The 24,349-nt window shown below is 38.6% G+C and overlaps 1 protein-coding gene across 3 annotated transcripts in view; it reads left to right on the top strand.

Annotated features, from left to right (window-relative positions):
• AFG1L (AFG1 like ATPase) overlaps window positions 1-24,349 on the top strand; it is a 237,506-nt gene that overhangs the window by 79,649 nt on the left and 133,508 nt on the right. For all 3 annotated transcript variants that reach the window (XM_065911302.1, XM_065911301.1, XM_065911303.1), the window contains one exon: window positions 18,159-18,210. In XM_065911302.1, coding sequence (XP_065767374.1) covers window positions 18,159-18,210 — 52 coding nt within the window. The remainder of the gene's footprint in view (window positions 1-18,158; window positions 18,211-24,349) is intronic.

Genomic DNA, 24,349 nt, shown 5'->3' with positions numbered 1-24,349 from the left:
TTGTTATCTGCAAGTTAAAATTTTTCTCATGACTTTTGTATCTTATCCCACCTTTGATGTATGAATTGGCTATGCTGAACTGCCTCTAAATAGCTGTTTAGCAGGAAGTAAATGCAATACTTTACTATCTAGAGGCCCTTGTTTTATTGTGTAATTCTTATGTAAGGAGGACATTTGACAAGTCAGGTAGTTTCTAATATGTCTAGTGAAAGCTTATATTTGTTAATCCCAATGCATATGTGAATGAATATTTAGTAGATTGATAAACATCTTTTTGTGGTAGTATTTGTCCTGTCATTTCTTAAAGCCACAAAATATTTAGCATTGCAAAAGACCCAAATAACAAATTTAGCCTGAATAAAACATGTAAAACTTCAGTTTTGAAGATTATAAAGATGCCACAAGACTATTTCTTCTAAAAATACTGAGACATGCCAATTATCAGAGAAGGAAAATTTAAACTGTTAGATTTTCCAGCAATAGAACTTTGCTAGTAGTGTAGAATCCCTTTTTTAAAAAAAATAATTTTATTTATGTCTGTGCTGGATCTTTGTTGCTGTGTGGGCTATTCTTTAGTTACTGTGAGATAGGGCTCCTCTCCAGTTGTGGTGTGTAGGCTTCTCATTGTGGTGGCTTCTCTTGTTGCAGAGCACAGGCTCTAGGGCATATGGGCTCCAGTAGTTATGGCCCGTGGGCTCAGGGCTCAGTAGTTGCAATTCCTGGGCTCTAGGACACAGGCTAAAGAGTCATGGTGTACGGTTTTAGTTTCTCTGCAGCATGTGGGATCTTTCTGGACGGGGATCAAACCCATGTCTCCTGCATTGGCAATCTGATTCTTTACCACTGATCCATCAGGGAAGCCCAGTATGTAGAATTTTTGATTTTCCTAAATAGGGTTTATAATTTCATGGACGTTTGATTCTTCCCCCAGCTTTATTGAGATATTATTGACAGATAACATACCTAAGTTTAAATTGTGCAGTGTGATGATTCATACCTGAATACATTGCTAAATGATTCCATAATAAAATTAGTTAACCCCTATATCCCCTGTCATTGGAGAAGGCAATGGCACCCCACTCCAGTACTGTTGCCTGGAAAATCCCATGGACGGAGAAGCCTGGTAGGCTGCAGTCCATGCGGTCACTAAGAGTCAGACACAACTGAGCGACTTCACTTTCACTTTTCATTTTCATGCATTGGAGAAGGAAATGGCAACCCACTTCAGTGTTCTTGCCTGGAGAATCCCAGGGATGGGGGAGCCTGGTGGGCTGCCATCTATGGGGTCCCACAGAGTTGGACAAGACTGAAGCACTTAGCAGCAGCAGCAGCAGCATATCCCCTGACATAATTACTATTTTTCTTTGTGGTGAAAACATTTAAGATCTACTCTTCTGACAGCTTTCAAATATTAATATACTACTGTATTATTAACTATAGTCACCATGCTGTACATTAGATCTTATAGTTGGGAGGTTGTACCCTTTGACTAATATTTCACCATTTCCCCTGCCGCACAGCTCTTGATAACCACCACCCTATGAGTTAGGCTCTTGTAAAATTATGCCTGTAAGTGAGAACATAGAGGACTGTCTTTGTCTGACTTAATTTCAGTTAGCATATATGCAGATTTGATTTTGTTTTGATACAAAATGTTTAAATACAAGATGTTTAAATATTCACTTTGGTGGACTTAAAAAAAATTGTACTCCTAAGAAACATTCTGTAAGGGTAAACCATAATGTTAGAATAAAATGCACATTCTTCACAAAATGCTGGGGTTATTTATCAGTGAGGAGAATTGGTGGAAGACTGTTAGGCTGCTTTTACCTACCTATGTAACAATGTTTTCTCTAGTAAAAATTTGAAAAAGTTATGAGCAGATGACCATGCTATATGAGCAACAAACTAGGAAGAATGAGCATTTATGAACACTTTACTTTTGTTATCAAATAAAACTTACAACCAGGTTAATCTGACACATTTAATGTATGCATAATTGTTATTGTGCTGTGAGGTAATTAGGCATAAATGGTAAGTAGTTCATGTAAATCACTATAATTAGTATTACTTTTACACAGCCAAATCAAGCATTTCTAGAGTCATGGAGGGAAAGAATTAAACAGAGTGTGGAGCTGCTCTGAAAATTTGTTTCCATTAATCAGGGGTATATAGGCAGCCAGGTTTTTTCATCTCTGGGGAGGAGACACCATAGCCAGAGTGACCTGGGAACTGGGAAGGGGAGCAGGGGTCAAAATTCCTTTTCCTTTTCTCTTGCTCTTCACAAAATAATTTTGTTTTTCCCTAATGAGAAATGATTATTTCAGACTTTCTTTTACAACCTATTGTGGTCTTTTATTTGGATACCTCTCCTTACTCTCCTAAGAACAACGCATGTAGCAGGTAGGAATGACCTGCGCTGCCTTGAATTCAGCTGGTATAAGGTCTTGGTAGCTTTCTGTGATCTGGCTCCTAGCACCTGGCAGCCGTGAGCTAGATACCTGGAGTGCTGTGCTGTGGACTTTTCTCTCAGGAGATGCAGGAGACCCATTGTCTGGATCCCTTCAGTTATTTATCCAAGGCTACCCAGTTTGCTGGTTTTTCCTCAGTTCCTTCCTTCTCTCCTCCAGCTAAGGAAGTGAGCCCTTACTCTCTCTGTTCCTTTTTTAAAACTGACATTTCCTATAGGTGAAGTAGGTTGTGCAGTGTGATTTAGGTAAAGCTTCCCTATTCTCTGGTAATTTAGCATTTAGAACATAATAAGCAGCATTGACTTTGGAATAGATATCTATCACCATAGCTTTATTAAAGACTGGAAATATTTTTAAATGCATATTTTTTTTTGTATTGAATTTTTATGAGAGCCAAAGCAAAAGATTATGTCCTAACCCAATGACAGCTTTATCTGTAAGGAAGCAAGATTGGGAGTCAAACTGCATTGTTTTTTGGGAACTTAACACATGCCAAAGACTCATTTATGTCTGAAATTTGAGAAAGAGAGTGTAATGGGCCTGCTTCCATCTCCAGAATAATTAACAAATGTATTCAATTACATTTTAAATTTTGTCATGGTTCCAGAGGTAAAATTATGCTGTCAGTGTAGATGAGAATGTCTATTTTTGTTTTTTTTCTTCCAGTTTTATTGAGATATATTTGATATATAGCACTATATAACTAAGGTGTAGACCATACTGATTTGACTTACATGCATGTGTGGGTGCTAAATCGCTTCAGTCGTGTCAGACTCTTTGCTACCCTCTGGACTGTAGCCTGCCAGAGGCTCCTCTGTCAGTGGGATCCTCTAGACACAGATACTGGAGTGGGTTGCCATTTCCTCCTCCAGGGGATCTTCCCAACTTAGGAATCAAATGTGCATCTCTTATGTCTCCTGCATTGGCAGGTGGGTTCTTTACTGCTAGCACCACCTGACTTACATGCATAGTAGAATGATTACCATTGAAGTCCAGTGAACATCCATTATCTCCTGTAGATACAAAACAAAGAAAAAAAATTTTTTTGTGTGTGATAAGAACTCTCAGGATTCACTGTCCAAACAACTTTCATATATAACATGTATCAGTATTAATTATATTAATCATGTTATACATTATATCCCTGTTATTTATAACTAGAAGTTTGTACTTTAGGACTGCCTTCATCCATTTCTCCCCCACACCCCCTCACTAGATGAGAATATCTTTTATAAATTCCTTAAAGTAAATTAAAAGAAAAGGGGAATAGCCCTAATGTCTTAAGATAGGAATTTTATTGTCGTTGTCAGCCAAAACTGACTACTTTAGTTATGGTAGCAGAATTATGTAGGCAATAACGAGGCACTAGAGCCATGGGATCTACATTGAGATTTTGGTCAGGTCTTTAGATCAGGGGCTGGTGAATATTTTCTGTAAAGAACCATGTAGGAAATCTTTTAGGTTTTAGGGGCCTTATGATCTCTGTTACAGCTCTTCAGTTCTGCCATTGTAGTCAAAGTAGCTATGGACAATACATAAATAAATGTATTTTGATAAATATTTATTTATAAAAACAGATGTCAGGCTGGATTTAGCCCACAGGCCATAACTTGCTGATCCCTGCTATAGATGGATGACTGCTTCCTGACTGGATTTGAGGGTGGTGGGAGACCATTAATAGTATTCAAGTTCTACCAGAACTGTACTTAGTTAGGTTTCCAGTCTAATTTTCTGTTACTTTCCTATATATATATCTGCCTCTAGTCAACAAAACTATTCACTGATCGCTTATTATATAGACAAACAGACAAGTGGAACAAAATAGAATACATGGAGACCTGAACTGGCACTGAAAATCAGTGGAAAAAGATGATCTAGTCAGTAAACAGGGATGACACAATTGACTATCTTTGTGAAAAGTAAAATTAGATATCTGCCTTTCTGAACATAAATTCCACAGAATCAGTGTCCTAAACTTAAAGTGGAACTTTAAAACTTCTTGAATAAAATATAGAGGATTATCTTTGTGACTGTGGGGAAAGGAAGACCCACTTATACAAAAGCTTAAATTATAAAGATAAATTGGATACATTTGACCCTGCCAAAATTTAAAACTAATAGTCAACAAAAAACACTCTAGAAAGGTTAAAAAGCAGACCACAGACTGGGAGAAAATATTTACATCAAAAATAATTGACTTAGGGAGGTGGGAGTGAGGGTCAAAAGAAAACTGACATATGTATACCTATGGCTTATTCGTGCTGACGTATGGCAGGAAACCAACACAATATTGTAAAGCAATTATCCTCCAATTAAAAATAAAAAAACTGACTATAGATTGCCGTCTAGAATATTTAAAGAACTCCTACGAAAAAGAGAAAAAAAATAAAAAAAGCTGGTAGAAAAATGATCAAAGAAGAGTCTGTTTTGGGGGAATAAGTAGTAGATGCCACAAAAAGATAAGTAAATCGGAACATATTTTTAAAATGAAATGTTCATTTTGAGGAAGAAGGGCACAAAACGGGGGGGCATCAACTGTTATCTAATTTTTTAAAAATTTTGGAATAAATATGTCAAAATATAAAGATTTGTAAAGCTGAACGCTAAGTAACCAGATGGTCAATATTTTCTCCAGTTTAGCCTATTTATAATATTCCATAATGAAAGTATCTTTAAGTGTAATTGTGAGATATTTCAACAGATTAGTTGATTTTAAAAAATAATTTTAAGGAAATTATAACTTTCCCTGATAATATAATTCTACTAGTTCAGCGTTTGTTTCTTACAAATAGACTGAGGAAGGGCAGAAAGTACTCAGCAAAGCATAGGAAGTATCTCAGTAAAAGGTTTTTGGCTGAGTGAAAACCTCTATTTGGAAATGAGAGAACTATAAAGAAAAAGCACTTCTAACCCATGCTATCATCTCCAGTGGAGAGGCGCAGATGTTAGGACCTGAACACTGAATGTACATTTCAGGCCAAAGTGCCACAGCCATGTGTAGCTTTTTCAGACGTGTGAAGCATAGTTCCAGTTGCATCCATAGTCCCTTCATGGCAATGAAAAGCACCACAGAGCTGCCTTCAGTTAACTTTGCCCTGATGAACCACAAAAAGTCCCCGTAAGTGTTTCTCCCTGAATCTCCACTGCCACCTGGCAGGGGTGGCTTGTCAGCAGAGCAGATACAGGTAGCGTTGCCTTTTCCTCCCGTTTCCTCCCCTTCAGTTTCCTCTCATTACCCATGCTGTATCAATAATGATATTTATAACAGATAACCTGGTTAGGCCATTCTCCTGCTTAAGGCTTCCCAGTGCCCTCCAGATAAAGTACAAACTCTTTAGCGTTTTCTGCGTTCTGCCTAGTTCTTGAGAGCCTACCTGGTCCCTGCCTCTTAACCAGCCTCATCTGTCTTTGTTATCAGCTGTCCCCAGCTGTGACAAGTTACTTAAAGATTGTTAGATAAGACAGGGACCTTCTCTTGCCTCTGGGTCTTTTTTAAGGCTGCCTGTCTCCCCATCCTTTTACCTATGGCCCATCTCACATGGCTTACCTGGTGACTACACATTCCTTTAGTACGTACCATGTCACTGTTTTCTGGATTGCCTAGATCTGCAGAACTTAGTTCACTGCCTGATACAAAGTAGGTGCTCAATGTTCAATTCATGTCTCTGGAATGAATGAAAGAAAAAAAAAAGATTTGAATGAATAACAAAGCAATCACTGAAGATTCACAAAATACTTCTCTTCTGACTCTGAAGTCAGTTGCCCGTGAGCCTGTCCTTTTGTCTGTGTGAGAGTGTAGGTGTTTTTGTGAGTTTTACATTCACTTGCTTCTCTGGGGACATGTTTGTGTTCTCATTTCCTCCATAGTGCCAGTTCTTTGAAAATCCAGGAGAATCCTGGATGGCCATTTTAATCCCTCAAATTCAGAACCTCAACTGGGTTCAGACTGGGATGTTCTCCACATCTTTCTTTTGATAAACTCCAGGTCAGTTTGAAAATTATACTTATGTCCTGGATGTCCCTCTGAACAAGTGGTTGACTTGGAGTAGGTCACACCTAAGCTAGTCCAGAATTTGAATTCAGTCAGGAGTGAGTAAACTGGAAGGATTTGCTGAGAAATTAGCTCATTTGTCTGACATGTATAGGCGCTTAGAAATGCTTGTTACTTGAATGCATGCAGCATTAAAAAGTCATTTGCATCTTGCAATTCTGTTGTAATCAGAAATTGAGCCATTTCTTAGGCTAGTTGTTTTAGAGATTTAAACTCACCCTCCACCCTCCTCCCGCTCGTTATTTAGCTACTTAAAGGCTTAATTATACTAGTAAACGGAACAAATTGGTGTACTTTAGGTTACAAGGGTTCTTTTGCAAATCAGCTGAAGGCATTTAAAAAAAGATTTTCATTTAAAGAGAATTTATGGGTGCTAACATATAGTTCAGTTTTTTAGTTTTTAATGGTCTTCTTAGAAACCTGAAGTGATCTACTTTTATCAAACAGTGGTTTATGTTGAGAATGATATAATGCTTGTTTTTAAAAGATGTAATTATGTTCAGCATTCCAGCTGGAATCATTGTTTCTGATTCTGTCATTTTGGGAGATAATAGTGGAATGGTGAGGGGTGTGTGGAGAAGCAGGAAAAGTAATATTCCTGCATTTTAAACAAATTGAAAACTCTTTTTATTTTAAAGCACCACCATTATTATCTTAATTGTCCTAATGGAAATTATGCTTGACTAGCAAGTGGACAGTAACCCAGAAAGGTGGAGGACATGCTATTTTAATTTACAGCTCTGATGAGAATCACCTTGGATTATTTTTAATGCTTGAATTGAATAAGGAACAAAGGATCACGTTAGAGTGATTAAATCAAAGTATTTGGAATGATGGATGACAAATGTTTACTTTGCAGAAGTTAAAGGAATAGTTTTGAAAGCAATTGTCTAAAATGCAAATATGTAGATACTCTTGGAATAATTTAAGACTTAGTTCAAAAGTAAAAGTAATACAGTAATTAATCACTTTTACAAATTTTGCGTTTTGTTTTACCCAACTTTTTATTTTGGAAAATTTCAACAGTACCCTTAAAACCACTTAAAATGGTCAACATTTTGCCGCATTAGGGTTTTTTTCTCTCAGTATTTTCTCTTTAATCATCTGAAAATAAGTTGTAATATTGAAACACTTGACCTCCAAAAGCATTGTTATGTATCTCCTCACCTTTCCCTGCAGAACTGTATTACCATTATCACACCAAGAAACATTTTTTTTATTGTAATATAATTGCTTTATAATATTGTGTTAGTTTCTGCTGTACAAGGAAGTGAATGGACTGTATGTGTACATATATTCTCTCCCTCTTGGGCCTCCTTCCCCCTCTCCCTCCATTCCCACCCATCTAGGTTCTCACAGAGCACAGAGCTGAACTCCCTACGCTATATAGCAGGTTCTCACTAGCTATTTATTTTATGCATGGTAGTGTATATATGTTAATCTTAATCTCCCAATTCATCCCACCCTTCCCTTCCCCTACCTGTGTTCCACATGTCTGTTCTCTATATCTGTGTCTCTATATCTGTGTCTCTATATACCTATGTTCTCTATATCTGTGTCTCTCTATTCCTGCCCTGGAAATAGTTTCACCTATACAATTTTTCTAGATTCCACATACATGCATTAATATACAACATTTATTTTTCTCTTTTTGACTTACTTCACTCTGTGTGACAGACTCTGGGTTCTTCCACATCTCTACAGACGATCCAGTTTCATTCCTTTTTATGGCTGAGTAATTTTCCACTGTATATATGTACCATATCTTCTTTTTTAAAAAAATTAATGAATTTTATTTTTGGCTGGGCTGGGTTTCGTTGCTGTGTGCAGGCTTTCGCTAGTTGCTGGGAATGGGGCCTACTCTCAAGTTGCAGTGCTTGGGCTCCTCATTGCGGTGGCCTCTCTTGTTATGGAGCATGGGCTCTAGGGCGCTCAGGCTTCTGTAGTTGGAGCTCGTGCACTTAACTGCTCCCCGGCATGTGGGATCTTCCCAGACCGGGGATGGAACCTGTGTCCTTTGCATTGGCAGGCAGATTCTTACCCACTGGGCCACCAAGGAAGTGCCTGTACCATATCCTCTTTACCCATTTAGCTGTTGCTACACAGTCAGACATTCAGGCTGTTTCTATGTCCTGGCTGTTGTAAGTAGTGCTGCAGTGAACACTGAGGTCGTGTATCATTTTGAATTACGCCTAGATTTTCTCAGGGTATATGCCCAGTAGTGGGATTGCTGGGTCATATGGTAGTTCTCTTTTTAGTTTTGTAAGGAACCTCCCTCCATACTGTTCTCCATAATGGCTATATCAATTTACATTCCCACCAACAACGCAAGAGAGTTCCCTTTCCTCCACACCCTCTCCAGTATTTATTGTTTGTAGACTTTTTCATGATGGCTATTCTGACAGGTGGTTAGAATGTGGTACCTGATTGTAGTTTTTTTTTAAAAGCATATATTTGGCTGTGCCGGGTCCTAGTTGCTGCACTCAGGATCTTTGATCCATCTTTCTTGTGGCATACGGGATCGTTAGCTGCCACATGTAGGATCTCGTTCTTTGACCAGGAATTGAACCCAGGTCCTCTGCAGTGGGAGGGGAGGCTTAGCCACTGGACCGCCAAGGAAGTCCCTCTCATTGTAGTTTTGATTTGAATTTCTCTAGTAATGAGCAGTGTTGAGCATCTTTTCATGTATTTGTTGGCCATCTGTATATTTTCTTTGGGGAAATGTCTGTTTAGATCTTCCACCGTTTTTTGATTGTATTGTTTGCTTTTTTTTTTTGACATTGAGCTCCATGAGTTGTTTGTATATTTTGGAGATTAATCCCTTCTTGCTTCACTTGCAGGTATTTTCTCTTAATGTTGATGCAGTGATATATAAAATAGGGTCACCCAATTTAGCAAATAAAGTCCAGATAAACTTGAATTTCAGATAAATAATGGTTGTTCAGTGTATGTATGTCCCATGCAACATTATATGATGTCAGTGTGAAATTCAAATTTAACTGGGCATCCAGTGTTTTATCTCATAATATAAAGTAATTAATATGGGCTAAATATGAGGCCCATATTTAAATTTCTTCAGTTGTCCCCCAAATGTTCTTTTAACTATGTGTGTATGTGAATCCAGTAATCAAGCTTTACATTTGACTTTGTCTAATAAAATTTTAATAGAATAATTATCAGGTATTTACTTTAGAAATATAAACTTCATGTTCAAAGGACTCTTTGTGTGAAAGTGGGCTTTCCATGTATATGAAATTAAAAACATAAATTTTTACTAAATTTAGCAGTTTGGAGTGTCATCGCCAAAATATATAACAACTAGGACCCCAAACACTTGTGACATTAGCACATTTTCTTGTTGGACGACTGGCAATTTAGTCATATTGTTTAAAAAATTTTTAATAATATTGTTTCTGACAGCTGCTTTTCTTGTTATCCTCCCTTTTGATTTAGTATTATAGTATTCTATTACTTATTGTAGTAAGTCTCCTAAACTTGAGATACTCTCTTGACTGATTACCTGTGAGTTTAGCTGTTTTTTAGATTCCACTTATGAGTTCATACGTTGTCTTTCTGTCTGGTTTATTTCTCTTAGCATAATGCCTTCAGTGTCCATCAGTGTTGTCCCAAATGTCAGAATTCCTTTCTTTTTTAATGGTTGAATAATTTCCATTATATATGTGTGTGTATAACACTTAGGTTGTTTCCATTTTTTGGCTATTGTAAATAATGCTGCAATGAACAGGGAGTTGTAGATATCTCTTTGAGCTAGTGTTTTCATTTGGATAAATATCTAGAAGTGGAATTGCTAAATCATATGGTAGTGCTATTTTTAATATTTTGAGGAACCTGCACACTGTTTTCCACAGTGGCTGTACCAACGCACATTCCAACAGTGCACGAGGTTCCCTTTCTCTGCATCCTCAGCAACACTTATTTCAAGCAGGGGCTCCTCTTTGGTTGCAGTGTGAGGGCTTCTCATTGTGGTGGCCCTTTTATTATGGAACCTGATCTCTAACCACGTGGGCTCAGTAGCTGCGGCTCCCGGGCTCTAGAGCACAGGCTCAGTAGTTGTCACGCATGGACTTAGCTGCTCCGAGGCACGTGGAATCCTCCCAGACGAGGGATCAAATCCATGTCTCCTATGTTGGCAGGTGGATTCTTTACCACTGAGCCACCAGGGAAGCCCTGGAGATCTTCTTTATCTTGCCCTCCTGATTATTTTGACTTTGCGTTCAGCTTGGCTTATGTCAGAGTAGCAAACCAGCATCACATCTATGCAGCGTAGCGCCTAGAAGACAAGAGCTCTTTCACCTAGAGATGAATAACAGGACTCTCCGTGGTTGAACTTAGTCATAAACTTACCCCTGAAACCGTCATCTGGTTGTGGAGGATAGAGTAGGGAGTAGGACCATTCTCATCCAAAAGACATGCTTGCTGCACAGTTGTGTAAGATGGTTGAGAAGAGTCTGAAAGCCCTGAGGAGTACCCCTCCATTTTGTCAACAAATCTATCTCACTGGTTAGTTTACTCTGTCTCTGAACAATTCTCTAGAGCCTTCTTAGCTCCCTTCAAACTAAACTACGCTTCCCGCACCACTTTCAACAGATGTCTACATCTTTATAAAGAGAAAACAGAAGGCATTGTGTTGGACCTCCTTCAGCTTCCTATATGAAGTTGCAGTCCCAGAAGTCTGGGTGAATGTGAAGGAATGTGAAGGAAAGTCAGTATCTTAGTATGAATTTTTTTCTGTTTTTAGCTATCCTTCCATATTTATTTTTAATTTTATTCCATTAGATAGGAGTACAGTGATTCTTTGGAATATATTGAGGTTTCTTCTATTGCTTAGAATATGAACGGTATTTGAAAATGTGTTCCCTGTTCTTGAATGTATTCTTGTTTTGTTTGGTAGAGTTTATATAGATATGAAATAGCTTAAGTGTACGTTAATGTTCAGGTCTTTGAGAGGGATGTGTCAAAGGGTGTGATGCTTCTTCTTTCATGGTCCATAGGTTTGGATAGAGGTGGGTATCAGTACATGAAGTTTGCAGTCTTCAGTGTGAGTGAGTGGGCCTTGTGATTAGGCGTGTAGAGGTAGGCAGTGGATGGGAGCTCCCCTCTGCTGTGCCCTGAAGCCAATAGATAAGGAAGCAGCAGGGTGTAGAGTTGGTGTGTCTTACCCAGAGTCATATAGCTAATAAGTAGCAGAATCAGAATTTGTACCAAGGCCTTTTCAGTTCAGCTCTACTACGCTTCCCTTGTGGAGGTAGGTGATAATTTTCCACTATCATCCAACATCATCCTTATGCTTACTATCTGTAGAGTCTATAATACAGTATCACTGTATCCCTATCAAAAACCCATTAGAGAAGGTGTCATGATCTTACTTCACAAATTCCCTAAGATATAGTTAACATGACAAATTTTACAGCTGGTCACTTGAGAAACTTACGTTCAGATTTCCAATTTTTTGTCTAGCGTGAAGTGTGTGAATTTAGAGGTTGGGCATGTATCAGAGTTCTGGTAGGAAACTGTTCACAGCAGTTTCAAATAAAGACTGAATCAATAAATGACTTAGAGAGTCATGGGCAGGGCAGTCCTAAGGCAGCAAATAGGGCATGGAGGAGTGAAGGAGTAGCCTGCAGAGAGCTGGAGCTGTGGCTCGAGGACCTCATGGCTCTGGAAGCCTGTCTGCCAGAGACACAGCCTTGAAGCAGGGAGGCAGCGGGAGAGAATGACCAGGCTTTCTCTCCACCCTCTCCCTCCTGTCTCCTACAAGATGTGCCTTCCAGAGGCTGAACCCAGCTAGCAGCCTGCTAGCAGCCAGCCAGCAAGATTTCCCCCTAGAGTAGAGAGCAGGACATCGGAGGCTTGTTGGGGGGTGGGAACGTGTGGCGCATCCCAGCACCTAGGAACTAGGCCAGGGTGGCATGCTCTGAGACCTAAGAACACATTGCAGGAAATTAAAACACTGAGAAAGGGGATCTAATGGACCTGAAAAATAGGGTAAATCGTGAGAAAATGTAAATTAGGAGCATGTAAATGATGTGGGTTCCTGTGTAGTTATTTTGAAGAAACTGTGTGAACTTAACTCTCCCTCAATTCGCTACGATGAATAAAGAACTTAGAAACTTCTTTAGGACCCATTTTACAGCCTTGTAAATAGTTTTACTGTTCTCCATTCAATCCTCTGACTTTCCCATTAAAATACAGATTTTTAATCCTTTGAAATAATTTCAATAATTTTTGAAAGACTCAGATTTTATTAGGAGAAGATCAGCTTGCCTCTGCAAGTGAAAATACTTGGTGTATATAATACAGTTTAGATGGGTGATATCTAACATTTTTCATTAGGGGAGTATCCATTGTGTTTATCAATTTCTTTGGAGTAAAATCTTTCTTTGGAGTAAAATCTGAATCTTAAACAGTATTTATGCTGTATTAGATATCTGTGAGTTCACATGTTTGAGAATCTTTTCCTTTGGTACTCTATAACCATCTGGTACCTCTTTATCATCTTCTAAATGTTGCCTTAAATATAATATAAATTATGTATGTAATATATAATATAGTATGGTGGTGGTGGTGGTTTAGTTGCTAAGTCATGTCCGACTCTTGCAACTCCATGGACTGTAGCCTGCCAGGCTCCTCTGTCCATGGGATTCTCCAGGCAAGAATACTGGAGTGGGTTGCCATCTTCTTCTCCAATAATGTAGTATAATATTTTCCAATCTGTTTTTTCAAAAATACATTAAGTTTGGGTAAAACAGAAGAGAGGCCTAAGTGATATATATATATATATATATATATATATATATATATATACACACACACACACACATACACACACACACACATGTATTTGTATATACACATATATGCATATATATGTGTGTATGTTTTTAGCAGCATTGAGTTCTAGCCATGTCATCTTTCCCCTCCTTTCTTTGTTAAATTTTTGCCTTAAATTTCACTGATTTAGCACATGTTGATTATATTCTGACTAGACCCTGGACTATTTCTGCAAATTATATTCAGTCCAGTTCAGTTCAGTCGCTCAATCATGTCTGACTCTTTGCAACCCCATGTACTACAGCACGCCAGGCTTCCCTGTCCATCACCAACTCCTGAAGCTTGCTGAAACTCATGTCCATCAAGTCGTTGATGCCATCCAACCATCTCATCCTCTGTCATCCCCTTCTCCTCCTGCCTTCGATCTTTCCCAGCATCAGGGTCTTTTCCAATGAGTCAGCTCTTTGCCATCAGGTAACCAAAGATTTGGAGTTGCAGCTTCAGCATCAGTCCTTCCAATGAATATTCAGGACTGATTTCCTTTAGGATGGACTGGTTTGAAATTGCAGTCCAAGGGACTCTCAAGAGTCTTCTCCAACACCACAGTTCAAAAGCATCAACTCTTCGGTGCTCAGCTTTCTTTATAGTCCAAATCTCACATCCATACATGACTACTAGAGAAACCATAGCTTTGACTAGATGGACCTTTGTTGGCAAAGTAAGGTCTCTGCTTTTTAATATGCTGTCTAGTTGGTCATAGGTTTTTTTCCAAGGAGCAATCGTCTTTTAATTTCATGGCTGCAGTCACCGTCTGCAGCGATTTTGGAGCCAAAAAAAAAAACTAAAATCTCTCACTGTTTCCATTGTTTCCCCATCTTTTTGCCGTGAACTGATGGACAGGATGCCATGATCTTTGTTTTCTGAATGTTGAGTTTTAAGCCAACTTTTTCACTCTCCTCTTTCACTTTCATCAAGAGGCTCTTTAGTTCTTTGGTTTCTGCCATAAGGGTCGTGTCATCTGCATATCTGAGGTTATTGATATTTCTCCCAGCAATCCTGATTCCAGCTTGTGCTTCATCCAGCCACTTTTCTCATGATGTACTCTGCATATAAGTTAAATAAGCAGAGTGACGGTATACAGCCTTGGCGTACTCCTTTCCCGATTTGGAACCAGTCTGTTGTTCCATGTCCAGTTCTAACTGTTGCTTCTTGACCTGCATACAGATTTTTCAGGAGGCAGGTCAGGCAGTCTGGTATTCCCATCTCTTGAAGAATTTTCCACAATTTGTTGTGACCCACACAGTCAAAGGCTTTGGCATAGTCAGTAAAGCAGAAGCATTGTTTTTCTGGAACTCCCTTGCTTTTTTGATGATCCAGTGGATGTTGGCAATTTGATCTCTGGTTCCTCTGCCTTTTCTAAATCCAGTTTGAACATCTGGAAGTTCATGGTTCATGTACTGTTGAAGCCTGGCTTGGAGAATTTTGAGCGTTACTTTGCTAGCGTGTGAGATGAGTGCAATTGTGCAGTAGTTTGAGCATTCTTTGGCATTGCCTTTCTTTGGGATGAAAACTGATCTTTTCCAGTTCTATGGCCACTGCTGAGTTTTCCAAATTTACTGGCATATTGTGGGCAGCACTTTCACAGCATCATCTTTTAGGATTTGAGATAGCTCAATTGGAATTCCATCACCTCCACTAGCTTTGTTTATAGTGATGCTTCCTAAGGCCCACTTGACTTCTCATTCCAGGATGTCTGGCCCTAGGTGAGTGATAACACCATCGTGGTTATCTGGGTCATGAAGATCTTTTTTTGTATAGTCCTGTGTATTCTTGCCACCTCTTAATATCTTCTCCTCCTGTTAGGTCCATACCATTTCTGTCCTTCATTGTGCCCATCTTTGCGTGAAATGTTCCCTTGGGATCACTAATTTTCTTGAACAGATCTCTAGTCTTTGCCATTCTCTTGTTTCCCTCTATTTCTTTGCACTGGTCACTGAGGAAGGCTTTCTTCTCCGTCCTATTCTTTGGAATTCTATATTCAAATGGGTATATCTTTCCTTTTCTCCTTTGCTTTTAGCTTCTATTCTTTATTTAGCTATTTGTAAGGCCTCATCAGACAACCATTTTGCCTTTTTGCATTTCTTTTCCTTGGTGATGTCCTTGATCCCTGCCTCCTGTGTAATGTCGTGAACCTCTGTCCATAGTTCTTCAGGCACTCTGTCTGTCAGATCTAATCCCTTGAATCTGTTTGAATCACAGCAAAATATGTTGTGAGGAAGTAATCAGTTGCTGTGACATTCCCAGTTACTTTATGCAGAAAGTTGCTTTCAAAAGATTTCTAATACATAAAATGTACTTAGAAATTATTAGCTTGTATATAAGTTTCCTAATGTGAAGCTATTTTAAAATTATTGAGGAGCATATTGGTTATTTTCTGGAAAGTGAAAATAGAATAACCAATGTATAAGAATGGTTCATGTAAGATATTAAAACAAGACAAATTAAGAAATTTTGGCAGGAGTAGCTTCTTCTTTCTGTTGAGATTTAAGAATAGATGGAGAGTTAATGTGCAGAAGAACACAGGGACAGCATCCAGCTGGCAGAATCAAAGCAAAGCAGATTCTTTTGCCTAAACTGTGGTGAAGGTTCTTCTGGAGAGGGCTGATGAAGTCAGGAGCTGGATTTATAGAGAAAGCTAAGGAACAGGAGAGCAAGAGAGGTTTCTGAGGCATACTTGAGTGAATTCACATATTAAAAAACAAAAGCGTTATAAAAGATCCTGAAATCTAGCTTTTGCAAATGTTCTCTGTCAAATTATCTATTGCTGTGGTTGGTGCTAAATGGCATATCCTTTGCTTCCTTCTGCTTTTGTTGTTGTTTAGTCAATAAGTCATGTCCAACTCTTTGACACCGAATGGACTGTAGCCCACCAGGCTCCTTTGTCCCGGGGATTTCCCAGGCAAGAATACTGGAATGGGTTGACGTTTCCTTCCCTAGGGGATCTTCCTGACGCAGGGATCAAACCTGCATCTTCTGCTTTGGCAGATGGATTCTTTACTACTGAGCTACCTGGGAAGCCCCCTTTCTGCTTTTATCCTCTCTGAACTCTCATGGATCTGGCTCACCTTGGTTTTTACATAGGTGTCTAGGGAACTGTTATAGAGTTCGAAGGTTACTCTTCTAAATGGAGTGAAATTTAGAATGGTAGTTTGGGTTGATAATAACATCAGACAAAGAGAAGTTCCATTTTGTTTCTTTTTTGAGGCCGTCATCCTCCTGTTTTGGTCTGTACTTGATTGCTTTCTTGTCCTGCTTGTGCCACTGTGGTTCTAGAGCAACTCTCCATCTTACCAGCGTGTTTTCCCCAGGATCCTCTGTGTTTCATGGAGCCTCGGTGTTCATATTTCTGTTGGGGAGGATTTTTTAAGACTCTGTAAATATGGACTGTCAATTTCCATTTTCACACTTGATGGTCAGATTGGAAATCATTGTCTCTCAAGTTTTATTCAAGTTTTGTCAGTTTTTTATGATTTGTCTCTACCACCTCCCTCCTCCACTGCCACCTTGGATGTTTGTAAGATTTTCTTTATATTCCTGGTGTCAGAAACTTCAGGATTGTAACTTGGTGAGCAAAGAGTGAGCTAAGTCGCTTCAGTCGTGTCCAACTCTTTGTGATCTCATGGACTGTAGCCTGCCAGGCTCCTCTGTCCATGGGATTCTCCAGGCAAGAAAACTGGAGTGGGTTTTCCTCCAGGGGATCTTTCCAACCCAGGGATTGAACTGGTGTCTCTTTTGTCTCCTGCATTGGCAGGCAGGATCTTTACCACTAGCACCACCTGGGAAGCTCTTGTGACTTGGTATGGGTCTTATTTCCCTCATTGTGCTAGACACTTACTCTGTCCTCCCCATCTTGAAATTTCATCCTTCAGATCTGAGAAAAATCTTAGATAATTTCCTTCTCTCTTTTTTCTCTTTTCCCTTCCTGGAAATCTTTTGGTTAGCTCTTGGACCTCCTGAATTAATTCCGTAATTTTCTTATATTTTCCATCTTTTATTGTTACCCTTTGTTTTATTTCTGGTACTGTATGTTAAATTTCAGAGTACTCTCTTTTGTTCTTAATATTTCTTTAAAAATTGCATTTTGTTCTTGCTTTATAGTTTTAATAACTTATTTTCCTCAACATATTGATTATACTGGTTATAGTTTTATTTTGAAGTTTCCTTTTGCTGTCTGTATAATCTCTGTTTCCTCTGTATTTGCTGTGGTCTCCAACTTTTGTAATGAGAGGTTTTTTTTTCCTTCCAATTTCTGTTGACTCTAAGCTGTCAAATCATTTTAGTGTCATTTCAGATACTAATGAGCTGCTTGAAGGCTGCATCTTAAGATATTTGTTGACTAGCGTGCTTTACTGTAAGGTGATCTGAGAGGGACCCGTTCTTTCTTTGGGAGAAACCAACACATAGGTGCCTTTTTTTTTTCTGGAAACTGTTTAGTTTCTCTATTAAAAAGTCTTCCTATCTCTTGCTTGCTGGGAATAAACTAGGCTGTCATTGTTTGGGGAGCCCATTTGCAAAAGAGTGGGACGATTACATGGTTAGTAAATGGTGAAGGAGGTGTAAACTTAAGTTGTGTGGCTTCAGAGCTTTGCTCTGAGCTACTGATTCTTGCCTTCTATGTTAAAATCTAAGTGGGGCATCATAGCCTTTTATATCGAGTTTTTTGTACTTACTGTGTGCAGTAGCCTGTTTCACTCCTATATATAGCTTCGTTAGGAACATTATGTGTATGATGATAATTCATTTATTTCCACATTGGAGATTTATAATTTGTTCTTAATTTGCAGCTTTTTTCAAGGAGCAAACCTCCAAGGGGCCTGTATGTTTATGGAGATGTGGGTAAGTGTGTTAAAATAAGTTTTAAGTGGTCTGAACAAAAAGTTTCCTAACTTTCCCTCAGAGATAACTTCCATTTCTATCTTTCAACCCACCACCAGCAGGAATAGGATGAGGTGAGGTAAAATAGGGAAGAGGAGAAGGTTGCAGATTTCTTAGTTTTTACTTTTATTTCTCATGGGCTGTGACTGCAGTTGAAGGCATGATTAGTTAGCATGTTAGGGTGCAAACATTATTTAATGTATAAAGTGAATTGATCTCAGTGACAGAAATCATCTCTAGATAGGTTATTTGATAAATCAGAATCTCATTGCTCAGTGCTATTTGACTCTGCTTAATAACTTAAAACAATAAGTTGCTTGTTTTACTTCTAATTTCCACTAATACTTCTACTCATAATCTAAACTCTTGCCCCTAATTTAGTTATCTTTAATCTAGTGATGAGTGGACATTCTAAACATATAAGTGGTAACATATCCTTCTCGCACTTCCAGTCATTGGGCATGAAGACTCATTTTCTTGGAAACTTTGTGAACTGTCAGTTTCTGTAATATGTGGGCATGCTCAGTCATGTTTGATTCTTTGCAGCCCTGTGAATTGTAACCCGACAGGCTCCTCTAACCATGGAATTTTCCAGGCAGGAATATTGGAGTGGGTTGCCATTTCCTACTCCAGGAGATCTTCCTGACCCAGGAACCCACATCTCTTGCATCTCCTGCATTGGCAGGTGAATGCACCACCTGGTAAGCCTTTCTGTAATAGATTTTCCTAATCAGTTGTCTTGCTTCTTCCTTGACTTCATTATTGATGAAGTTGTCTGTTTTCTGGTTTTGATTTTCCTTCAACCAAATCCAGTTCTAGTCCTAAACCTTTCCCTAGTTATCCACCTTCACTGATGTCATGAAGGTGGTTCTTCTGTCATCTGGCCTTATAACTTGTCAATCACTTGTTTATTTGGCATACTCAAAATATTTGATGTAATGAGGTCAGTTTTCAGTTCAGTTCAGTCGCTCAGTCATGTCCAATTCTTTGAGACCCCATGAACTGCAGCAGTTTTAGTCCTTGACTGATCAACAAGCTTCAGACTCCCCTGTAGCCATGACGAATTTCCATTGTGAGGAAGCTGTGGCAGAGGTTTATTATCTTAGTAAGAATTTTAGGATAATAAAAATAATAGGAGTTGAATAAGTAGTTACACTGCTTTAAAGGTCAAACTGTTCTGTTCTTTTCTTGGTCCTCTCTCTTACTCTAATTTGTTTGTTAATGCCTCTAAATGCCTGTTTTACATTTCTAGATTTAGCAAATCTAATAAATGATTATTGTTCAGTTTTTAAAAAGGGAATGATAGAGATTCTTGAAGTTCTTTTATCTTTCTAAATTATTAAAAAATTTTTCTTTGGAGTTTAGCTGCTCTATAATGTTGTTAGCTTCTGCTCTATAGCAGAGTGAGTCAGCTATATGTTCACATATATGCCCTCTTTGTAACTGCAGAGCATTGAGTAGATTTTCCTGTGCTATGCAGTAGGTTCTCCTTAGTTTTCTGTTTTATACACAGTAGTGTATATATGTCAGGCCCAGTCTCCCAGTTCATCCCATCCACCCTTTCCCCTCTTGGTGTCCATACGTTTGTTCTCTGTGTCTTTGTCTCTATTTCTGCTTTGCAGATAGGTTCATTTGAACCATTTTTCTAGATCCCACATATATGTGTAAATATATGGTATTTGTTTTTCTCTTTTAAGTTCTTGAAACTTGTAGATGTTAAAAATGTGAAAGAATCTCAAACTCTTCTTTTTCTTTGTTCATCAGCTAATTGGTATTTCTGAGACCAATGTATGCTTACCTAGCATCTAATTTATATCAGGTACTCAATCAGGTTTATGTGTCTGCACCTTTGGCTATTGCTAGTCGATCTCATTCTGTAGTCATTTCTCATTTTTTTGCCTCTTTGGAGAACATTTACTTCCTGTACCTTTACTTTCATGTTCAGTCATTGCTAAAATCAGAATTTTTGTTTCCCCTGTTACTTTAACCACTTAACCATAAATGATGATGGTTAGTAAAGCACAACTGTTTCCACTTCTGCAAAAGGACTTAAGAAAAGAAAAGCACAAATATGGAGGTTGTTGGGTTTTAGTTTTGAAAATAAAACCATAGTCTAACAAATTGAAGGGAGGTACAATAAACATAATTCATCTGAGTGTTTGAAAGAATTAGAAAAGATGTGATAATATGGTATATTCACGTAGGCTGGATGTGTGGTAATCTTTGGCTATGCACATCTTCATAATATAGAGAGAGGAAGAGAAAGGAATTCTGAAACAGGAAGTGAGGTGAACATTTTAGTGGCTTTACTCTTTAGTTTAGAATTCTTACAAAATAGATAATAAAAGATAGGTCAAATTTTCATTTTTGTGGGGCTTGCTAGCTGGGAGAATAGCCTCGGAATGTCTTCACAAGCTCTTATTCTTTATTATTTTTCTTTTTTAGACTTGGGAAACAGGTATTAAATTTAAAGAGACTTGATGGAAAAGATGTCTGTTTTATAGCATTCTCTTTTTATTCCTGCTCTTGGCTTGGGCTGTTATACCCACTTAACTCTACTCTTATCTTCATAGGTGTGTTGAGATAATTGATCAGATAGGCTAGAGAACCCCAGGAACACTGATATCATCATGGTTCAATCTTGAGACGTTTCATTAATAAAAAGCTTATTATATCTCATGCAAAAACCAAAAGCTGCAGTAGTAGTGTTTTGTGGCTTCATTCTTATCCTACAACTGACTTTCTTACAGCAAGGTTTCAGCTCTGGACTAACAGAATGTGTGATGATGACAGGGTTAATGATTTCTCTCATATATTAGAAGAGAATAAAGTCCTTTTTTGCGGTCTCCTGGTTTAACCTCACCAGTTTCACACTGGTAATTTTACCAGTGGAAAGGTAGACTGGTTTTAAGGTTAGGAGTTGGAAAGCAAAATTCTGCTGAGTGGGAGGCAATGATGGAAGATACCACTTCCAACTTCTTCTATGGGGGAGTGGAGGGGAGGAGGGTTTCAGCTGTGAAAGGACACCACTAGAGGGGGCTCTTGAGTAATCACTTTTGGCTTCCCAGCTATGGGCTTAAAAGTTAGAATTTACTAGAGTTTACATGGCTTCCCAGGTGGCACTAGTGGTAAAGAACCTGCCTGCCATTGCAGGAGATATGAGACGCAGCTTCGATCCCTGGGTTGGAATGATCCCCTGGAGAAGGGCATGGCAACCCTCTCCAGTATTCTTGCCTGGAGAGTTCCATAGACAGAGGAGCCTGGTGAGCTACAGTCCATAGGGTTGCAAAGAGTCGGGCGTGATTGAAGTGACTTGTCACGCACAGGAGTTTTAAGTTTTATAAATGACTCCCCTAGTAAGATTGTCTTATCTTGAGAAAATTACAAGGTTTTACTTAGGATTCTGTAGATGCCAAAGCAAAATTGTGAGGTAAGGGAAATTTAGTGTTGGTTTCTTCCCTACTTTTCCCCAACATTCTTCCAGTTACTTGACAAATAAGCACCTGCCTTGTGCCAGGTCATCTGTTGTTTCTGGAAATGTAATGGTGAATGAAAGCAGACACAGCCTTTGCTCACTCAAGGTTTACAAGCTGTGGCAATGGCTCTTTCGGGCATGGCTCACAGTTAGTAATTTACTTTACATCCTGAGGTAGTATATGCTCGGGTGTGTTCACACCACACACATATAAACTTCTTTATCCTGTAGGGTTTCCTACAACCTGGACATTGCTGATGCAATGAGGTGTGATGTGAGTCTTCCAATTTTGTCTTTTTCAAGATTATTTTGGCTATTTCATTGCCTTTGCGTTTCCATGTTCATTTTAGAATTAGTTTGTTCATTTAAAAAAAAGTCCTGGTCCTGAGATTTTGACAGGGAGTATGTTAAAGACATGTTAAAGATCAATGTCATCAGCAGACGAATGGATAAGGAAGCTGTGGTACATATACACCATGGAATATTACTCAGCCATTAAAAAGAATTCATTTGAATCAGTTCTAATGAGGTGGATGAAACTGGAGCCCATCATACAGAGTGAAGTAAACCAGAAAGATAAAGACCAATGCAGTATACTAACGCATATATATGGAATTTAGAAAGATGGTAACGATAACCCTATATGCAAAACAGAAAAAAAGACACAGATGTACAGAACAGAATTTTGGACTCTGCGGGAGAAGGTGAGGGTGGGATGTTTCGAGAGAACAGCATCGAAACATGTATATTATCTAGGGTGAAACAGATCACCAGCCCAGGCTGGATGCATGAGACAAGTGCTCGGGCCTGGTGCACTGGGAAGACCCAGAGGGATCGGGTGGAGAGGGAGGTGGGAGGGGGGATCGGGATGGGGAATACATGTAAATCCATGGCTGATTCATGTCAATGTATGACAAAAACCACTACAATATTGTAAAGTAATTAGCTTCCAACTAATAAAAATAAATGAAAAACAAAAAAGATCAATGTCTACAGAGAATTGATAACTTAAAATATTGAGCATTCCAATCTATCAGCATGGGATATTTCTTAATTTTAAAATATTTTCTTTAATTTCTTCCATGTCCTTCACTATCTTCCAGAGCTTGATAAAACTCATGTCCATTGAGTTGGTGATTCCACCATCCAACCATCTCAGCCTCTGTCATCCCCTTCTCCTCCTGTCTTCAATCTTTTCCAGCATCAGAGTCTTTTCTAATGAGTCAGGTCTTTGTATCAGGTGGCAAAGATATTGGAGCTTCAGCTTCAGCATCAGTCCTTCCAATGAATATTCAGGATTGATTTCCTTTGGGATTGACTTGTTTGATCTCCTTGCAGTCCTTGGAGTCCAAGACTCTTGAGAATCTTCTCCAACACCACAGTTCAAAAGCATAAATTCTTCGGTGCTCAGCCTTTTTTGTGGTCCGACTCTCATGTCCATACATGACTACTGGAAAAACCATAGCTTTGACTAGATGGACCTTTGTTAGCAAAGTAATGTCGCTGCTTTTTAATATGCTGTCTAGGTTTATCATAGATTTTCTTCCAAGGAGCAAGTGTCTTTTAATTTCATGGCTGCAGTCGCCATCCACAGTGATTTTGGAGGCCCCAAGAATAAAGTCTGTCACTGTTTCCACTTTATTCTCTCTTATTTACCGTGAAGTGATGAGCCTGGATGCCATGATCTTCATTTTTTGAATGTTGAGTTTTAGGCCAGCTTTTTCACTCTCCTCTTTCACCTTCATCAGGAGGCTCTTTAGTTCTTCTTCGCTTTCTGCCATAAGTGTGTTGTCATCTGCATTTCTGAGGTTATTGACATTTCTCCCAGCAGTCTTGATTCCAGCTTGTGCTTCATCCAGCCCGGCATTTCAAATGATGTACTCTGCATAGAAGTTAAATAAGCAGGGTGACAATATACAGCCTTGACGTACTCTTTTCCCTATTTGGAGCCAGTCTGTTGTTCTATGTCTGGTTCTAACTGTTGCTTTTTGACCTGCATACAGGTTTCTCAGGAGTCAGGTCAGGTAGTTTGGTATTCCCATCTCTTGAATTTTCCAGTTTGTTGTGATCCACACAGTCAAAGGCTTTAGCAAATGGTATTGTATGTTAACATTTAAATTTCCAGTTGATCACTGCTAATATATAGAATCAATTGATTTTTTTATGACTTTGCTAAATTCAATTACTAACTTTAGTGGTTTTTTGGTAGCTTCTTCAAATTTTTTTTGTGTATGCAATCATGTCTGTAAATAAAAGCAATTTACTTTTTTCCTTTATAGTGTCTATGCCTCCAGTTCAGTAGTTGTTTTTCTTGCCTCATTTCATTAACTAGGATGCAGTACAGTATTGAATAGAAGTCATGAGAGTGGGTGTCCTTGTGTCAAATTTTAGGGAGAAGTGTTCAGTCTTCCCTAGTAAGTATGTTGACTTATAATATGTTGACTTATAGGGTGTGTGTGTGTGTGTCTGTGTGTGTGTTAATGTACTAGTTTTTTGTTGTTGTTGTTGTGACAACATATATATAATATAAAATTTACTATTTTAACCTTTTTAACTGTACGGTTCAAAGGCACTAAGTGAATTGAAATTGTTGTGCAGACATCACCTCTGTTTGTCTCCAAACAT

This window comes from Muntiacus reevesi, chromosome 19 (assembly GCF_963930625.1).
Source record: "Muntiacus reevesi chromosome 19, mMunRee1.1, whole genome shotgun sequence".
Taxonomy (NCBI): Eukaryota; Metazoa; Chordata; class Mammalia; order Artiodactyla; family Cervidae; genus Muntiacus; species Muntiacus reevesi.
Note: the sequence above shows the minus strand (reverse complement) of the source record. Positions and strands in the feature narration are given on the sequence as shown.